Source organism: Mytilus trossulus, chromosome 2 (genome assembly GCF_036588685.1).
Source record: "Mytilus trossulus isolate FHL-02 chromosome 2, PNRI_Mtr1.1.1.hap1, whole genome shotgun sequence".
In the NCBI taxonomy this organism is placed as follows: Eukaryota; Metazoa; Mollusca; class Bivalvia; order Mytilida; family Mytilidae; genus Mytilus; species Mytilus trossulus.
The window spans coordinates 17025866-17047373 of NC_086374.1; the positions used below are offsets into that span (position 1 = coordinate 17025866).

Sequence of the window (21508 nt, forward strand, 5' to 3'; positions counted from 1 at the left end):
AGACCGACGGACTGACCTTTGACCTAGGATGCATACATTATGACACATTCTCTGGTGTTGGTTAATATATATGTTAAGTTGAAAATGTTTGTCAGGTATAAAGTATGTTTCAATAACAGCTGTCCTCTCAAAATATAGTGTGGATCAAATTTGTTAGCGATGGACAGACCAACAGACAGACAGACCTTTGACCTAGGAAGTTGTACATACATCATGACACACCCTCTGGGGTTGGTTAAAATGGATGTCAAGTATAATATTTGAAATCATAACGGTTGTCAAGATATAGAGCAGACACAAGGTTGCCAACTGAAACCAAAGTTTTTTTTACCTTGACCTTTGACCTAGGAGGTTGTACATACATCATGACACGCCCTCTGGTGGTGGTTAAAATGGATGTCAAGTATAAACTTTGAAATCATAACGGTTATCTAGATATGGAGCGGACACAATCTTCACCACAGGACACGGGGTTGTCAACTGAAACCAAAGTTTTTTACCTTGACCTTTGACCTAGGAAGTTGTACATACATCATGACACACCCTCTGGTGTTGGTTAATAAACATGTTAAGTATAAAGTATAAAATCATAAAGGTTATCTAGATATGGAGCGGACACGATCTTCACCACAGGACACGGGTTGTCAACTGAAACCAAAGTTTTTTTTACCTTGACCTTTGACCTAGGAAATTGAACATACATCATGACACACCCTCTGATGTTGGTTAAAATGGATGACAAGTATAAACTTTGAAATCATAACGGTTCTCAAGATATAGAGCGGACACGATCTTTACCACAGGACACACGGTTGTCAACTGAAACCAAAGTTTTTTTACCTTGACCTTTGACCTAGGAAGTTGTACATACATCATGACACGCCCTCTGGTGGTGGTTAATAAGCATGTAAAGTATAAAGTATGAAATCATAATGGTTCTCTAGATATGGAGTGGACACAAAATTAAAGTGTTACTGACAGATAGATGGAAGGACAGACAGACGGACAGATTGATCACTATAGTGCGACCCGCCTAAAGGCGGGCCCCTAATTATTATGCAATAATCATAAATAGTTTCTGACATACGGCCCGACATGTGCAAACCCCCTTTCTTGTTTTACAAAAATGGTCAAGCAGGCCTTCTTATTGATGGGTTGCTGTATTGATCACCTGTTTAAAGTGAATATGGTCATGTACAAACCGACATACAGACGGTCAAGTATAAAGTATGAAATATTAACGGTTCTCGAGAGGTAGAGCGGACATATGAAATCATAATGGTTCTCTAGATATGGAGCGGACACAAAGTTAAAGTGTTACGGACGGACATACGAACAGACTTACGGACTGACGGACCGACAGACTGATCACTCTAGGGCGACCTGCCTAAAGGCTTGGCCCTAATTATTATGCAATAATCATAAATAGTTTCTGACATACGGTGCGACATGTGCAAACCCCCTTTCTTGTTTTACAAAATACTCAATAACTAAAAACAAAATTTTGAATCATCATCAAAAAGTATACAGATCTAAAGATTAATATAACCTAGAAGTGTGTAAAGTTTTAAGCAATAATTATAAACAGTTTTTGAGATAAGGCACTACCAGTTTTAATCTTATTTTCACCAAAAAGTATACAGATCATTTGACTATCATAAGAAACAACTATGTTCAGTTTTATGAAATTTGGATAAGTCATTCTCAAGTTACGGTTTGACATGTTTACGCCAGACAGTCAGAAGAATAGAGGGACAGACAGACACAGGCCATTTGTATACCATAATACATCCCGTCAAAATTTTGACGGGCGTATACAAAAATCAAAAACATGAATTACTGTTAAGGTAGCAATAAACAGTTAGGAAAAAATACAAAAATTTGCCCTTATGAATTTTACCATTCCCTTTTCATTGCTTTCTTGCAATATCAAGCTTACTGTTTGTGTCATATATGGGCATATGTATGTAATCAGAATCTTCCATAGATTTTATTTTCAGTATATAAAATGGTAAAATATAATTTCTTTTTGGTGTAACCATGGCAACAATCTGCATTTATTTGTTATAAAATATTGCAAAAAGGGGGGGAAAGATGTCACATATTTCCCCAAAATTTGACTAAAAGTAGAATTTCAATTGCTTGAAGTAATACCTTTTCTGAAACTGTGTACATATATCATTCAGCAAATCCAATGAAAATCATGTGTCTTTCATCTCATTTTTTTGTAAAATTGCGTCAAAAACTTCGTGTAGAAAAAGAGTGTTTGTAAACAGTACATTAATTTCTGGACCAATGGCCGGTCTAGCTTTGAAAATACGGACTGTCAAACAGAAAACAGCCCATAAAACATGTAAAAAATAATCTTGATGCTCTTATAAACCACCTTTGAAGGCTAAATTAGCACTCATCTGTCTAAAAATGAATTTTATTACACAATAACTTTCCTATTTGAAAAATCCACAGGGGCCATAATGCGAAACTAATCTCCTAACTGTGTATTGCTACCTTAATAGTAAATATTTTTTTCAAATTCTCCCTTTTAACTTATTTTCTGAGTTTTGCTAGCTAAAACGAGTAAAATGGCCTTTTATTTTTTTAAATTGGTTGAGTAATGAATATTTTATGAAGGTTAGCAGTTGACACTGAAACGCGACAAAAACTGATTTTAAGAAAGGTGCCAAGTCAAAGTGTAAAATCTTGTCTCTACCTCAAGTTTTAGCCAAATCTTAAAAACTGTACCTCTATTGTCAGTTTTTTAATGTTGAATATCATAATAAGATCTCTGATGATGCACCATTGTACAAAATTGAGCAATTTTAAGCATAAAAATGTTAATCTTTATGCTTATTGCATACCAAAGACTTGATTAAAAAACTTGGTGATAGGGAATCAATTTCTTACATCTGATTTAACTATACATCTAATATATGCCAAAATGTAACATGAAATCTTGATAAAAACAATAATATGATATATTCGCAAGAAAAAAACCAACGCGTTCAATACTTGGGCTACTACATGCAGCCCAATCCATCAGAAGCAAGCGTTAAGCCGATAGAGTACAAATAGAAGCCTAGTGTCAAAATGTCTAATTTTGGTTGCTAAGGACTGTAAACAATAAAATTGACTCATAATGTCATTGTTAAACACTTAATTTACTCAGAAGTTGATTTTGAATCTAAATATCAATAGATTTATTGCATGAAAAGTCTTAAATTATACAATTCTGAGCTTGGTAAGTATGCCATAAGGTAGCAATAAACAGTTAGGAAAAAATACAAAAATTTGCCCTTATGAATTTTACCATTCCCTTTTCATTGCTTTCTTGCAATATCAAGCTTACTGTTTGTGTCATATATGGGCATATGTATGTAATCAGAATCTTCCATAGATTTTATTTTCAGTATATAAAATGGTAAAATATAATTTCTTTTTGGTGTAACCATGGCAACAATCTGCATTTATTTGTTATAAAATATTGCAAAAAGGGGGGGAAAGATGTCACATATTTCCCCAAAATTTGACTAAAAGTAGAATTTCAATTGCTTGAAGTAATACCTTTTCTGAAACTGTGTACATATATCATTCAGCAAATCCAATGAAAATCATGTGTCTTTCATCTCATTTTTTTGTAAAATTGCGTCAAAAACTTCGTGTAGAAAAAGAGTGTTTGTAAACAGTACATTAATTTCTGGACCAATGGCCGGTCTAGCTTTGAAAATACGGACTGTCAAACAGAAAACAGCCCATAAAACATGTAAAAAATAATCTTGATGCTCTTATAAACCACCTTTGAAGGCTAAATTAGCACTCATCTGTCTAAAAATGAATTTTATTACACAATAACTTTCCTATTTGAAAAATCCACAGGGGCCATAATGCGAAACTAATCTCCTAACTGTGTATTGCTACCTAAGGCATTTTTATTTATCATGGCATGGACATGTCAATGCTACAATTGCATTTTACAACAAACATATTGCATGGATATACCAATGCACTACTATCTTTTAAACTAAAATTTTCCCTACTACAAAGCAACTTAGAATTGACTTCTTCAAATGATTTCTTATTCATACTATAAAAAGAGTGCGATTGAATTTTCATGATTTTCATGGTCTTTAATAATTGTCAGTAGATAAAATATGTGAAGCTTAGATTTTTTATGATATGGAATTCTTATTCGTTTTATACTCATGTTAAAAACTATGAATAATAATGTGAAAAACAAAGATTCTAACCTGTCCAATCTCCTACACCTGGACCTCCAAGGACTACTGTACCATCCTTGAAAAAAAAGGTTGGAAAATCTCACAGCAAGAACAAAGTTACAAGTACATGTCATTATGAAACTGTTCATGACTTTCACAATTAAAATAAAGTTTTAAAAATACTCATATACTCTATCAGTAATTTTTAACTTTAAGGGAAATAAAATACAGAAGAAACAAAAATGGGGAATTTGTCCACGGGACACAGAGGATGCCCAAGCTTGCGTATCATATTATAAGTTATATGGTTCGCTACTAACCCCCTACAGATCCATAGAGGGTTAGTAAAATCACCCTCTATGGATCTGTAGGGGTTCAGTAGTTAACCGTTTAACAAATTTATTGTACGCTGGACTTTTTCTGCTGCGTTTTGTTGAAAAATAATCAAAGAAAGACAACAACATTAATAAATCACGTCACCATTCCCTCGTCACGAAACCCCCTATGAAATTTACTTACCCCCTACGGTCTCATAGGGAGTCACCATGTGACGGTGTTAAACCAATCACAACGTGATAATTTAGCCGCGGTACGATAAAATGTTTGATCGCACCGCTGGTAAAATATCACGTAGTGATTGGTTTTAACGCCGTCATGTGGTGACCCCCTATGAGACCATATGGGGTTAGTAAATTTCATAGGGGGTTCAAGACGCGTTAATGGTGATGTTATCTATTAATGTTGTTGTGTTACCTTATGTATTTTTCAACAAAACACAGTGTGCGATAAATTTGTTATACAGTTAACTTCTGACCCCCTATGGATTTTACTAACCCTCTATGGATCCATACGGGGTCAGTAGCGAACCATATAACTTATAATAAAGGGACATAACAGAACAGTAAAAGAGACCCTATCCAAATTTGTACTTGATCTGAGTTTTATGGTTATAAGTATTGTGTATATAAGTTTCATGAAATTTGGTTTGAGGTAAACTTAATTTTAGAAACAGAAACTGAAAATTCAGCATTTTTTTCCATTTGTACAAGGGCATAACTCTAGAACAGTTAATGTGACGCCTCCAAAATTCATGCTTGATCTGTATTTTGTGGTAATGAGCATTGTGTATGAGTTTAATAGCATTTGGTTGAGGCAAACTAGCCTTTCCAAAGAAAGTTGAAGAAGGGAAACCAACTTTTGGACGTAAGGTCGGACCTTCATACAGACAAAAGTAAACCTTAATGCCCCCTCCACTACGACAGGGGCATATATTTGGGAATTAATAAGCCTGGAAACAGGTTTGACCATACACATTTTAATTCAAACAGTATTTTCTCAAAACCTGTTAAATACAAGAACATACCATGTTGATATCAGCTGATGTCCCTGCCTGACAATATGATGTTCCCTTGTGTTGGTCTCGGTCATCCGCACATGGTGTTACCAGTTTGTGAAATGTTAAACTTTCCCGCAAGGCTATACATTTTCCCACACCACTATAGTTAATAGTATACCTATGGGCACAGACCTATACAAGATATAAGAGTTATACATGTTAAAGACATTGTTTATACACATTAACATTGAATTTCAAACTGATCTAATACAGCATATATGTATTGAAGGAAAAGGCAATAAATTGCTTCAAGCAGTCAATCATTCTTGTAAAAGTAAACACAATGATAAACATATTTTTTTTCTACAATATGAAATCAAACAGACCTAGACATTCCAATTGCATGTGGTTGCTATCTATTTATTTATATTATGTTTATGTTTAAAAATTGGTTATATTAGGTTATATGACTGTCAGCAGTCTTTGAAGGTCATCTCAATGGTTATTTAGACGACATCTTATAAAAATGTGTTGATAAATTTTATTGAGTCAAAAAAAAGACTGTACATGGATTGAAAATAAAGGTATTACATGATACAAATGTGTATACTGGTATTGCTGTTGATCATGCACCAACTCAAAACACTGACCTACAATTTTTTTTAAATACAACAATTTGACCATATATTAAATCTACTTCTACTTTTTACCACAGGTTTAACCAACTACCCAAAACCATTGATCAAATATATTAAAAAACAAATGTATTCAAAAATACTTTCTAGAAAAATACTATCCAGCAATATATTACTGATCCACCATATTAAAATACATACTACCACTTACAACCATCTTATATTACTTATCTAAAACAGTAAAAAACATCTACTACAACAACTCCTTTACCATAATCCAAACCTTACTACCTACAATGCCACTGACATTTCCACTCATATAAAAAAACAGCAACACAGGGTTTCCGCTGGCGGCCGCCATTTTTCGCAATTTGCAAAAAAATAATAATTGTGGCGATTGAAATAAGTCATTGGCGAAAGAATTTGGCGAAAGAAATATATATAACGATTTATTTTCAGCCATCTTATTTATTTACTTTTTTCGGGTTTCTCTGGCTTTACCGATCAGACAATACTCAGAATTCACCTTGGACTCGTTAAGATTCGGACAGAAAATCAATAATCAGCTGATTGCATTCATAGCTATCGACATCAAAGGACTAATTAATAAAGGTGTTGATTGTATGATATGACAAAATGATATGGTTAAATGGCTTCTGTCACATGTCACAAAAGGGATTTATTAACAACTTTGCGAAGCACGTGTTTGAATCAAAATTTTTACGCTTCCTCTCCTTCTTTTAATGATAGTCCAGAAAAGAAAAATGTTGTTATGACGAAAAATGTTCAAAAGCAAGAAAGGTCTCTGATTTATAACTTTATCATTTAATTTTCATATAGATCATTAATTTGAGTGGGTACTTCAAAGTCGTTTCAGTTACACATGCGTTTCAAGCATATAGTTTTACTTGGCGAAAAAAATAATAAAGTGGCGAAAAATATATTGTTTTGGCAAAAGAGGTGGCGAAAAAAATAATTGACCCAGGGGAAACCCTGCACCAACATATACCACAGAATATTATTCCTAACCCTGACTTGTATCGATATCTTTAACAAATAAACATGTAACCTAATATATATCTACATAACCTAATATATATCTATGAAATGTAACTTTACCTTGTACTCCAACTACTTACCTCGCACTAATGATCTACAATATACAGGGTAAGCATGTCACATGTAAGCTCTTTGTAAACCTCACCACCAGCCTATAGCTACAGCTCTGATATTAACTATATATAACACTTACCACAACATATCCACCTTTACCACTACTTCTCACCACCGACCCAAACCATTGGTCACTTCTAGTTCCATCAATACTAGTTATGTCATCTGCAATATAAAAATACTACTATTACATATATATGTCAACTTGCAGATATATGGTTTTATGCACCTGAGATGTGTTGTTTTTTTTTGTCCTTTATCAGATTTACATATTGTACTAATGGGCACATGCTTGAAGATGATCTAGGTTGTTTACTTACTGTGCTTTACCAAGACGATTTGTGCACCCAACAATACTTTGCAGTTGACCAAAATTAGATTTCTAGTATCAGTTTGTATTTGCACCTTTTTGCAATGATCCACTACAGAACATTTTTAGTTCATTGCTAGGTAAAATGTGTTGTTGTTGTATCCCTGTCAGTGAGTGTGTATCAAAAAGCATCTGTTGAAAGGAATTTGACAATCAGAGTTTGATTTATGAATGATGAAATCTTGTTTCAATAATCAAATTTATTCCATTTGGTATTGCATAAAATGGCAAGAAAGAAGACCTGATAAGAAAGATGACTTTCAGTCAAACTAATAACTATTATGAACAAAAAAGCAGACAATTGATCACATTGGTTCAATGTCTAATAAGTGTTAAATTCATCTTTTAGATAACAAGAGTGCACACGCTGAAATGTCTCGCCTTCTTTACTAATCATTGATATTTTGTAGATAGTCCTAAATATAAAGCTTTATTACAACTGTCACATAAATTTAACATTATCTAAGAAAACTAAACATTGACAAATGAACCATATAAAAATAAGGTCAAGGTCAGTAGGACAATGCCAGGCAGACATGTACAGCTAACAATTCTTCCATACAACAAATATAGTTGACCTATTGCTTATAGTTAAGAAAACAGACCAAAACACAAAAACTTAACACTGAGCAACATGAGCAATGAACCGTGAAAAGGAGGTTTATGGTCATATAAAACATGTCCAACTGACAATAAGATCATAAAATATTTCCATACACCAAATATAGTTGACCTATTCATGTATTAGAATTATAAAAAAAAGACCAAAACTCAAAAACTTAACTAACTATTGAACCATGAAAATGAGGTCAAGGTCAGATGACACCTACCAGTTGGACATGTACACCTTAAAGTCCTTCCATACACCAAATATACAAGACCTATTGCTTATAGTATCTGAGTTATGGACTTGACCACCAAAACTTAACCTTGTTCACTGATCCATGAAATGAGGTCAAGGTCAAGTGAAAACTGTCTGACGGGCATGAGGACCTTGCAAGGTACGCACATACCAAATATAGTTATCCTATTACTACTAATAAGGGAGAATTAAACATTTCAAAAAATTTTAATTTTTTTTTCAAGTAGTCACTGAACCATGAAAATGAGGTCAAGGACATTGGTCATGTGACTGACGGAAACTACGTAACATGAGGCATCTAAATACAAAGTATGAAGCATCCAGGTCTTCCACCTACTAAAATATAAAGCTTTTAAAAAGTCAGCTAACACCGCCGCTGCCGGATCACTATCCCTCTGTCGAGCTTTCTACGACTAAAGTCGCAGGCTCGACAAAAACATGAATGACATTTAATTTGCCTCCTCAAATTTAGCATAAAGTGATATATAAAAGAGCAATGTTACAAGTCATACAATGAGAAGTTATTTGGAACCACTGTATACTTTTTGTTAAGTTCCCCCATTTTTCCTTGACATATCCAAAAAACTTTGATAGCAACAACAGACAAATTTGCCAACATTGTTTTGGGGAACTTTTGAAAGTGACAACAGGGCTTTAGTATTATTTTTGTTAGTGAAGAGATTTTCTAAGATTTAAAATAACATTAACTGTAAATATGTTCATATCTTAAGAATGTCAGACAAAAATTGAAGTGCTTTCTGTGGTTCGAGTATATCAGTTTGTTCTTATCCTATATATATTACATATTATAAATGTACTTTAAAAGTTTCATGTGCAAGAACATCTCACAAGTTTACATCAAACTTTTTAACATTTAATAAGAAACAATGTGATTTTTCTATAAATGCTTTTATATATAAGATCATATCCTTCATCATTGAATTTCTCATCAATCTTTACCCTAATCAATATCCCAGTTATTTATCAATCTACCACACTGAATATTTGTTGTCCAACTGGGTCCATATAATATGTAAAAATGGAGCATACTAGCTTGAGTAATCAATACAACACAATATACAATGATTAAGCTATCAAATTCTAATTTGTAAATAGATAAACTGGTATTTTGGTTGTCAATCACATTATTTTACAATTTTTCAAATCCTCTCTCTTCAGACTTGTGGTTAAGGCAGTATATATTTGCATGTGAATTTGAACAACCAGCAATACATTATATAGTTTTACATGTTCTTTTCAGTACATGAGGTAGACATTTTTTTTTTCTTTTCTTGAAGTTTGTAGCAAGTGCCCATGGACTTCCCTAAATAACAGTATTTACCAGTAAATGTTCCTGATTGACCAGAATATATGGAATATGTGCAATATGTCATGTTTGAAACTTATCCCAATCCCTCCATTTTATCGTATTCATTTCAGGAAAAAAATTGCTTTATCTCACTTTTAATCTTGACATTTTTTTTTAAGGTCATAATGAAATAACCCCACACTTTACCAGATAAAGACAACCATTAGAGTCAAGTGAAGTGAAAATATCAATACTATTTGTATCTCACCAGATTCTGCCTGTAACTGTATGGCACAACTTTCTGGACACCAAGAATTAAATGAACATTTATATAAACCTCCAGTCTTATTGTGTCTATCACCAGGTCGTGATAACTTTGGGGAACCAACTAATAACCTGCAATTATAAAACATTCAAATATCATAGATGGTCAGTCAGAATTCTTGTCAATTTCTAAACTTAACATATATAAAAACAACAAGAAAGAGATAAGTGAAATACATAAACCTTTCATATAATGCACCATATCAAATATATGGGAGACAACTTGTCCTTTTTTTTTTAATTACGTAAAACTTTTTCGATATTAAGAAACTTGTATAGTGAATCTTGAAGGCAAGTGATTTTGAACTGTTGTGACCCTACTTTTCTTCTGGAAAGGCTAAAAATCACAAAACATCCTAATCATTTAACAAGAAACACACAACCATTTAGTACCCAATTATAGTTCCTGATTGAATGAAAGAAGGTGTTTTATTTTGTGAAATTTATAAAGTTCCTGTGCTTGTATTTATAAATATTTACATTGTATACTAATTATATATTTCCTATTTCTAAAATGATGTCCTTGAAATGCTTTGAGTACACACCAACGTCATGTGCTTTTTTATGAATGAGCTTCCAGATGTCATACAACTATCACGTCAGAATTTAAGCATTTATACGGGAAATACACGCTTGTGTAACCGAAAATCATCGCAAACAAGGAAACGTAAACAAACGATGCTAAAATGTGTTATATGTATAACCATTTTTTGTATACTTGTAAGACATATAAGTACAATTGTCATTTATATTCTTCCAAACCTATCTAAATAATTTATTGTAAATAGTTTAAGCATGTCACTTAATCAATTTGCTCTATTCTTTTACATCAATTTAATAGTGTTTTTTATGGAAACAGCAAATAATGCCGTCACCTAGAGTGCTTCAATCCAAAACAATTGCCTTTTATGTCCTATTAGAATCAAAATAATTCAAGGGGGCTTGAAATTATCGTGATTTAACCACAGGTTGTCCCTTAAGCTTTAAGCCTATGTTTTACCCCTCGCTATTGCTCAGGGTAAAATATTAATCATTAATGGCTAACCCATGGTAAAATCACGATATATTCAAGACCCCATGAATTATTTCTTAAATATTTCCTGATTGAATGAAAGAAAGAGTTTTAATTTGTAATATTTAAAAGTTCCTGTACTTGTGTATTTATTAACATTATTTCCTATTCATCATGGCTTTTGCTGTTATATACTCTGTGAAATATGGAGGACTGATGAACACAAGAACATTGAAGAAGAATGAAAATAATTATAGTTGTCTGTTTTTATAACACAAGAAATGTTCTTTGTCATGAATGCTGTCCCTAATTTATCATCTCAAAGATTCTTGTCAAAATATATTTTCTATAATTTGTGTCTACATAGAAAACTAACATCTGTATGTTTCAAGGGTATAAAAACATGCATTCAATATCATCTTCATCATCTTTATCTTGTACATTTCTAATCAAAACATATTTTATCTCCAGCTCATACCATGCAATTATTTATATGTAATAACAAGCTTTCTCATGTAAATAGCTTCACCCTTACACTATCATTTACCAGGTCTCTGTGAAAGTGAAAATGAGAAAAATAATTTTAACAATTGGATGAAAATTATATGGGTATTAATAACCTAGAATGTATTTAATTTTGATGTGTTTGTAGGTCAAATTGTAAGAATAAAATTAAAGGCAGAGGAATGGCTTATTATGTTGTGTTTGTCTGTTGGTCTTTTTTTTCATTTTTAGCCATGGTGGTTATTTTTAGTTTTTTTTTCAACTTATGAGTTTGAATTTCCCTCTGGTATCTTTCACCTCTCTTTTAAGTGATAGCAAGATTTGTTGGACTCTTCTGGAATTACTTTTCAAAGATTTAGATATGTTACAAACACAGGTCCCGTTTTCTTGCTTCAATATAAAATAGGCAAATTCCTAACACATTCTATTGTAAAAGAACCTTAATCTGAATTATCTGCCCTTGCATATGAGTTGCCTCCCTTATGTGGCAAAGTTGGAAAAAAAAAAAATGTTCTGTTTTTTGTCAAATACAACCATAAATATGATAAAACATGTCATTTCCTATCTTGAAGTGAATTTTCTTTCATGCATTAATACCTACTCCTATAAATATTTGCACATTCTATCAAAGATCTAGACCTTGCATTTGTTTCCAAATCCAAGATGGCGGAAGACACCCTATCTACCTTAAGAAGACATTCAGATAATGGCCAAGCATTTAACTGTTTCATTTACATTCATAGCTATACCAGATGTGTAAGAAAGTAGCAACTCTGCTTTATATATGAGTAACCTAAAAACTGTCCATATTTCAAAACTAAATATGCTATTTTTGCACATATTGTAGCCTTGCAATAAATAGGTCAATGTGACCTATTTTTTTTACTTGGAAACTATTTTTAAACAACTTGTCGACTGAAAAAGTAATAAACCATTGTCATACATGTGCAAACAATGTCTTTTCTCTTAAATCTGGCCTTCTGATCAAAATCAAACTACCATATAAATATATTCAAACCTGAATAATTGTCAAGGGCTAATTATAACACCATTATGGCCTCAATAACAGATATATACATATACATGTACAACTAGCATTTTTTTAGGATGAGGTCAACTGTTAAAAGGTATATACTGTATGTACATGTTAATTTAAATATCAAATTTATATTTGGTAGTTAATCTTGTCTACAATTGTTGAACAGTAATTAATACATGTTAAGACAGTTATTATTTTAGGGAGACATAAAAGGAAAGAATAAAATAAAACAGGGCAACAATGTACACAGTAAATAGTCCCAAGTTAGCTATGCAAAGTTCCTTTTTGTTTAGTGGAAAATATATATACAATACGCAGGGGATGAAACTTATAGCCAGTGTTTCCTCAGATATTTCATATAGATATATATCCTCCTTAAAAGGGAAATTTGAAATACCATTTTGTATCTAAAAATTATAGTATCACATCCATAACAAAATCTATTTAAAAATCAATTCAGATAGCATCACATTACCATGATGCTAATAGGCCCTGGGGAGAACACTGTAATACGATCTGACTCTGAGATTTCAGTTAACAAAATTTGAGACCAATACTTAACACTAATGAAATTATATAGAAAATATAGTTTGATTTACATGTAAAATAAATGCATAGATTAAAATAAATGCATGGATTGTACATTTTATCATGTTTGTTATTTTATCTTCCTACATCTTCATTATATGATCAAGCACTTTAATAATCTACAACAACACACAAATATTTGTGGTATGAGAGGTGTGAGCTGATATATGATTAAGTTATCGTAATATGACTGTATGTTCATTAGAAACACATTTTTTTCCTCATTCACAATTGATAAGTACTTTAAAACTACTTGACTTACAATACAACTTCACAATATTATTAGTGACATCAAACCATGTGCATTTCATTCAAAACAAATCAGAATTCTGTCACTATATACAAAGATATAAATGTTTTAATCAAAGCAAAGAAAATAAGTCAAGGCACTTTTGTAGAAGGGTGCTTTTAGAGTTAGCAAACAAAATTACTAGATTGATTTCAAAATCATAATTGCTGATGATAAAATCAACATCATTTAATGCAATACAACTTCAGGCAGAAGAAGTAAATCAATTGGTTTCTCTACTTAACCTCAATCAAATGTTTAACTGTTAAGTACATTCATTTTATCATTTGATTCATGTCATTAAAAAGTCCTTTCATACCGATTTAATGTGCTGAAGTGTGACTTTTAAGCATTCTTTTGTTTCTGTCATACATGTATCTGGAATTCATATCTAAAGCTTTGAGAATGTAAGCTGTGAATAATTGAGGTAGGGGTAAAGTCATTCTAATCCACAACTACAACAGGGCAAACATACAGAAAGAACCTTCATATAAACTCAACACAGAAAGTTTAAAATGGCAATAGCAACATCAGTGCTTCTTCAAAAACACCTAGTCATCATACTCACATTTTAAGATAAAGAGATGCAACAACCACTCCCTAAATTGAACATGTTAAGACGGCTTTATACAAATATTTGTGATGCCTTAACTTGTTTTGCTTGTATACATATTAAACCCTTTTCCATTTATGTCAGGAGAATGAGAAGATACAAAATAAAATATTGCTTGGCTAGCTAATAGACAATTATGCATTTGCATTTTTGGACGTCTGTTATATGTGCAGTGGTGGATCCAAGGGAGGGGTTCCCAGGGTTGGAAACACCCTTTTTTTTTTGGACGATCAATGCCTTTGTATGGCAGTATTAAAGAAAGCCATATAGTTGGAACCCCCCCCCCTTTACTCTGGGTAAAGACCCCCCCCCCCCCCTTTTTAAATGGCTAGATCAGCCCCTGATGTGTATGTATATATAAAGCAATGCAATAAATCCTTTTTATAAAATTACATGTTTTTGAAGAGTTATGAATATTCATAATACTTGAGAATCCGGATGAAAAATTGGAACAAATCACTTCATGTATCTTTCATCAACAGAAAATGATAGTTTGTCATCCTGTTAGCACATGTACATGAACTTTATTATCAAGATCAACACTTAGCATTCATATTGATTTTGAAATACAGTATAATACATTTATATAATATGGATATGGAACTCTTCATCAAATCATTTCGTTGTGCATGTACAACATTACATTTTACATCTGACACATCCATGCATCATAATTTCATATATATTTGGATTTTTCTCACTATTTTTAGTGTTTTCATTTCCTGAATTCCTTTAGAAAATTTATAAATTTGGATGTATACCAAATAAATACATTAATTTACATTTTTTTTATAAAAGGAAGATTAACCAGTAATAAATATTCATATCAAGTGAATCATTTGAATCCTCAAGTGTAACACTTGAATACACTTCAATGTTTACCTCGTCAAACTAGAGTCCCTATAGTTATACTTCTTTCTGTCAAATCTCCATATACAAACAAATTAATAATTCACCAAATACAAATGAACCATTCCTTTTTGTAAAAATTTATATTGGCACTGCCTGTGTAAATGATTTATAACGAGATCCTATAAGGAAAATAAGGCTACATAGAAAATAGAAAAAGAGGGATTTTATTTTTAGCATACAAAAATGAAGAAAATAAATGTTTTGTATTGACAGTGACTTATACATTTTATCGTTTCATCTCATTTTCCTTGTTGTAATTTGTACACAACTCTAAACAATTTATTAGCAGGGGTATTTGAGAACTTGTAAAAACAACTGCACTTACAAATGTTCAATATTTAAACACCTCAAACTAACCTTAGAGCATGTCTAGATATGCATGCATATAAAGAGAATATTGTATAAAATTAACTATCAATTGAACTCTATCATTTACTTGATTAATCGACCAGAAACTTGATAATTTGTTGTAGTACATACAGGATAGCTGGCCTGTAGCTTAAAATGCAATATGATTCACCGGGACATGATACTTGTATAGTGCTTTTTGCCACAAAAGTTTTAACAATTGAAACCTTGCAAAAACTGTCAAAGAGTGGCTGAGTTGACATGATCAGTTATTCAGCTAGACTTCAGTCAAGTTACATTGGGTCACTTTTTTTCTCTATGTGACCAAAAGGGATTGAAATATTTATTTTTTTAGTTTACATTTTGAAAGTTGTTCTGAAGAGTGTTTTAATAGGATTTTACCTTACACACAAGTTCTATAGTTACATTGTATACTTCATAGACTTTTCTTTTTCTGAAACAAGTGTAAGATGAATAGATCTATTGTCACAATTAACAGAGGAAATCCCTGCTTCTGCATCTGTAAAAACACAGTCCATTGTTATTCATAATGGAAGTTGATAATTCTTTAAATAGCATATGAACATAAGAAAAAAGCAATAGTGTTCACCACAAATTATTCGAAGATATTAAAAAGAACTCACTTTTGGAAATTTCAATAGCGAAAAAATATTAAGGGAGTTCGCTTATCGGTTGCAAAGTAATTAACTTTCAAAACACTAGTTTAAATTGATAGGGGATTAATAAAGGAATCCAAAGAGCCAAAAAAAATATATAGGTCACCATGCTTGTTTAAGAGATATAAGCCATTGAAATTTTGGCGGGAAAATATTCTCTCTTGACTTTTCATAGCTTTATCATTGACAAGATTAAGTTCTCAAAAACTATTAAAAAATAATTAAAATTTTATAAGACTTTATCAGATGGCTTATCATTATACATGTAAAAGATTTACAAAAAGAAAAATGGGGGTCACCGGTCAAATTTGTTCAAGGCATTCAAATGGATAAAACCAGAGGATTCCGAAAATCTGACAAAAAATCCAAAACCTGACAAGCCAGCTTCCTTAAGCATCATTTTTGAATACATGAATAAAAAAAAAATCCTTTAAATACTCCTTTTAGACATGTTATATTTAGGGGTGTCCTGGACATGAGCATATACAATGTATTTGTTTCATTATGTGATATTTGGACTTTCATTTTGACATTCAAATATCAAGAACATTTTTATATTGATCTTTGTTCTGGCATCATGTTCAAAAGTACAAGGTACAGCCTACAGGTCTATAATTTGCATTTTTAAACATTCGTTTATGACTAGTCTAATTTATTGCAATAAAAAAAAAAATAATAATTTAGAAAATACATGTCATCCTGGCCTGAACCATCAATGCAATGCAACATTGCTTTGAATATCAGAAAACACATTGAGCATAAAATTTTGCTGACTCATGTTCAACATGTTTAATAACCCGAATAATTCAGTTGTCATATTCCACGGATCTTCGAAGACTACATTGTGTGTGGGAGAAAATCAGACACGAAAGGGCTTGAATTATTTGAGTTACATGTTAAATTAACATAGTACATTGTACATGTTAATAATCAAATCTGGTCATTCTTTCAAAACTTCAGAACTATTATTTGGATGAATGAAATGTTTCAGCATCCAACCCAACTAAGAAAACACATCAGAAGACAGTCATTTTATTTTCAAGTTGTTGATATCAAATGGTAGTTATTATGTTAAATGTAGGTCACCCCTGTGTGAGTGAGAGAAATATGTTATCAAAATTCCATTTAAAAATTATAGTACACCATATAAAGCCAGTGGGTTATAAAATAAGTGAAGATGTTACAGGTATGATATACACACATATTCATACAATAAACATGTTTTAAATTAAATTCTTCAACCAGGTTTCCTTGATTTTTTACATAACGTTTTCAACTGTAGTGTAAAACTCATGTATGCACTTTCAAAAAGAAAAGTTCTGATAAACCCACATACATTTGTACATGTACTCAGAGAAAAAGAAAATTTCTGTTGTTGATTTATCAAAGATTTTTTTTTTTTTATCTACTGGACTTTACACAAGTAAATATTTACATTTTTATTTGAACTTTAAATACATGTAAGTTTTTTCAGCTACATGTAACTACTTATATACAATGTATGTCCTTGTGCTTAAAATCCTTAATTCTGTAATTTTAAACTTCAGTGATCCTTTTAACCTTAAGATTAAAATCAAACATTTTTTTATCCTATGAAAAATGCAGTGGGGAGTCTAGAAATACAGCATGCATTAATTGCATATATCAAAGAGATGATTAATGGTCACAAGAAATAAGGAGTTCTGCAATGTAATTTTTTTTCCAGAGCAGGTACAATGTACTAAATGAATAATATATCATTGGCAGATCCAGGGGTGGGGGAGTTCCGGGGGCTGATCAATGCATTTGAATGGGGACATATAGTTGACCCCCCCCCCCCTTTTGTCCTTGGTTGGGAACCCCCCTTTTTTTTAAATGGCTAGATCTGCCCCTGAATATATTACATTAAAAGTTTATAAATACAGACAGATAAAGAAAGTACATCAATCAGACAGAGTAAATCATTCAACAAAAATTAAACTGTATTTGAAAAATATCCAGCTATCTTTAATAGTTTCCATTTCATACAGATTTATTACAATCTTTCATGGCTATTTTCAAGAGTTTTTTACAATTATGAAAATACATACACTTAGAGAAACTCAGAACTGGTCTTTTTTACTTTCAAGTAGGTTAATCTCTTTTACCAAATATTTCAAAAAAGGACAAACTTCATAAACTCTACTACATGTAGTGGGTGTTATACATAATGAAATAAGGAGACATGATAGGATTGTCACTGAGACACTTAATTCTATTCATTTAATTAAAAAAGGACGAACTATATAAAACATACTACATGTAGTATTTACCTGTTAAAACTATACAGATCCTCATTTAAAAGCAACACTTTTATTTATGTAATTAACCTCCTGAACTTTTATAGTATATTCAATGATAGGACATATCTAAACTTTGGCCTAATACAATGTACAAATACTTCTAATAATTAAATTTTGTTATATATATTAAATATTTAAATATTATGCAATGGCAGTGGGGTGTTATTTATATACATAATGAAATAAGGAGACATGGTAGGATTGTCACTGAGACACTTAATTCTATTCATTTAATTAAAACCAAAATGCAACTAAGTTCATTGTACAATGTATTGCCTTCGTCAACTCATGAGCAAAACAATCCTTTAAATCAAGCTATAATATATTACCCCAGAAAAATAAAATCTAAAACAATTCAAAAAGAGAAATCTAAATGCCTGATGAAAGCTTTTTAACATTAACCACAATAAAACATATTTGTAACAGTATATTAGCATTCAACCCTCCCCCTACTATTGTTGTATGCACATGTGTTTGATAAACTGTAAAGGGATGGACCATAATGCTGAAAATGTGTGATGGTGATCATGAATTCTTAAATATCCAGACAATGAAAAAAAAGGCAAATTTTCTACTAAAAACATTGTTTAACATTTCACAGAACACAAGAAAGTATGGTTTCATTCATTTCTCACACCATTGACATAAAAAGTATTTGGCATTTGCACATGTGATTTGTGGTAAATGATGTTAATCATGCAATGCAGCTAGACATTTTCTTTTTTCTCACATTGAAACTCTAATGTAATATGACATAACAAAAGCATATATTTCTGATTCTCAACAGATTTCTTCATGTGTTCAGCACTTGTATTGCAAGTATGAAAATAATGTAATGAAACAATCTACATGTAGCTTACAAGCCAAATTATTCACATGAAGTCACTTATCTAACAAATGTTTTAAATTAACAGTCATATTACATGAATGTCATGTCGAGAAGAAAAAAAATCTCTTAAAACTAGAAAACTAAGGTAAATTATTTAATGGTCAGGAGTTTCAGGACAGGACATTAAAATTCTTAAATTGTAAAATGTTCATGTAGAAGTCTGCTCAAAGTTGAATAGATGTAAAATAAAAATATCCATATAACTAGCTTTAATTATTTCATCATGCAGCATAATATAAATATGAAAATAGTGTTATCCCTCCTACATGTATGGTTTCAAAAAACAGACTTTTGATTTAATTTATCTTATACATTTGAATTTGAGACATGTAATTAAACATGTACTGGACATGCTGGATACATGTACTTATGGAAATCACAATAATCAATATGATCGCTTTTTTGTCCATTCTTCAAAAATAGCAATATAAAATTAATGCAATAATTTGTGAATTTACAGTACATATATATACATGTACATGTATCATCACATAGATTATGCTGTATCACTATCAGATATAAATGTCTGATGACAGGTAAAGACAGTGTAATGCCAAAATTAATAAAACCTCTGATCTGGTCAGATTTAGGTCATATAACATGTATAATATCCATTATCAAATAATCAATTTGTTACATTTGTACTTTACATTAGATGGTCAAGGTGCTTTATCTTGTAATTCAATTATTAGGTTGATTATGTTTAATGGAAAAGGGGAGGGGGTACATATACATTGTACATGTATTAAACACAATAAAATGATAAAATGTTGAATAGTGGTACATTTTGTAAATAAAATTATTCAGCTGAGTTTCTTTTCTTTATAATCATGAATATATACAAAATGTACTGTATTACTGATAAATATGACCTTGCTATCAAGACAATGTGTTATTCATTGTTTATCTTCTTTTAATAAAGAAATATATAATCAGGATGAGGTGGGTGTTGAACCTGTTGGTACACATAGTGGTGTGTTGTGCATGCATTGTTCAAAATAATTATGTCGATTCCTGACATCTCTTATTTAGCTTTTATCATGTTTAGGCACAAGAAAGATTGTTGGTTTTTCCAATACAATTCAATTACATGTACATTGTATTACTACAGTAACATGGTACATTTGTACATCTACTAATATCCTATACATGTACTACAATGTATACTAACTATTGGTACCATCCAAGTGTCAGATCTAGAAATTTGTGGGTCATATAGTATATTTTTAAAAGTTCTTATTATACAGTTAAACACGAAAATTATGAAAATTAATGGAAACACAAAATAATGGATTTTGGAAAAAAAGGGGGGGATGACTGTAAAAATGTCCTGTCCCCTGTGAGCCCTAACAGATTCTAATGACACAAAAAAATGCAAAATGCTTTGCAAAACCATCAGATACAATGCACCTTTTATAACGATTTATTTGTACTGTATGGTTTAGTTTTTTTTGTGACTGTAAAATTTTCATTTTATACTTGGTGAAAAGCTCAAGTTTAAAATGTATGTCAATATACATTTGTACTGAATCTATCTTTTTTATATATTTCTTAAATTTGTCTCTTTAAATACAAAATTTATTTTAAAGAAATAAAAAAAATAGATATTCAATCTAAATTAGTGTACTTTCACACTGTCATGACTGTATAAGAAATAAATTATTGCATAATTAAGGAAATTATTAGTAATGTATGGAATATTTTATATTTGAACATGTTGCCTCTATAATCAGATAATGCTTTTATTATACATGTACAGTAAGTGAGTATTTACTTTAGGGGACCTTCACTTACACTTTCTCGACAATGTCACCAGCCGAGTTTGTGATCATATGCTCTGCAATAGAAAATCCAAAATAACTGTTTGCAGGTCCTGTGCGTATAAAAGGTATCTTAGTGTCAATATTAAATCCACAAACACAAGAAATTGTCAAAATAATTAACAGGCCCTTATTTGAGTGACTGGCGGCCATTGTCAACTGTCCCAGGTAGCACCTGTCCCACGTGAAAATGCGAGAAGACCAACGATCCAATTTTTGATATCGGCTCCTCACTAATGACACTTTTTTGGTTCAACAGTATTTATTTCAATT

General features: G+C 31.4%; 1 protein-coding gene across 2 annotated transcripts in view; it reads right to left on the minus strand.

Annotated features, from left to right (window-relative positions):
• Nucleotides 1–21455, minus strand: part of LOC134706615 (integrin alpha-PS1-like) — a 60296-nt gene extending 38841 nt beyond the window's left edge. For both annotated transcript variants that reach the window (XM_063565711.1, XM_063565710.1), the window contains exons 1-5: nucleotides 21210–21455; nucleotides 10168–10295; nucleotides 7438–7523; nucleotides 5578–5742; nucleotides 4245–4290 (exon numbers count right to left, since the gene is read on the minus strand). In XM_063565711.1, the coding sequence (XP_063421781.1) occupies nucleotides 4245–4290; nucleotides 5578–5742; nucleotides 7438–7523; nucleotides 10168–10295; nucleotides 21210–21388 (604 nt within the window). In that variant the 5' untranslated portion in view covers nucleotides 21389–21455. The remainder of the gene's footprint in view (nucleotides 1–4244; nucleotides 4291–5577; nucleotides 5743–7437; nucleotides 7524–10167; nucleotides 10296–21209) is intronic.
• Between the last annotated feature and the right edge of the window lie 53 nt (nucleotides 21456–21508).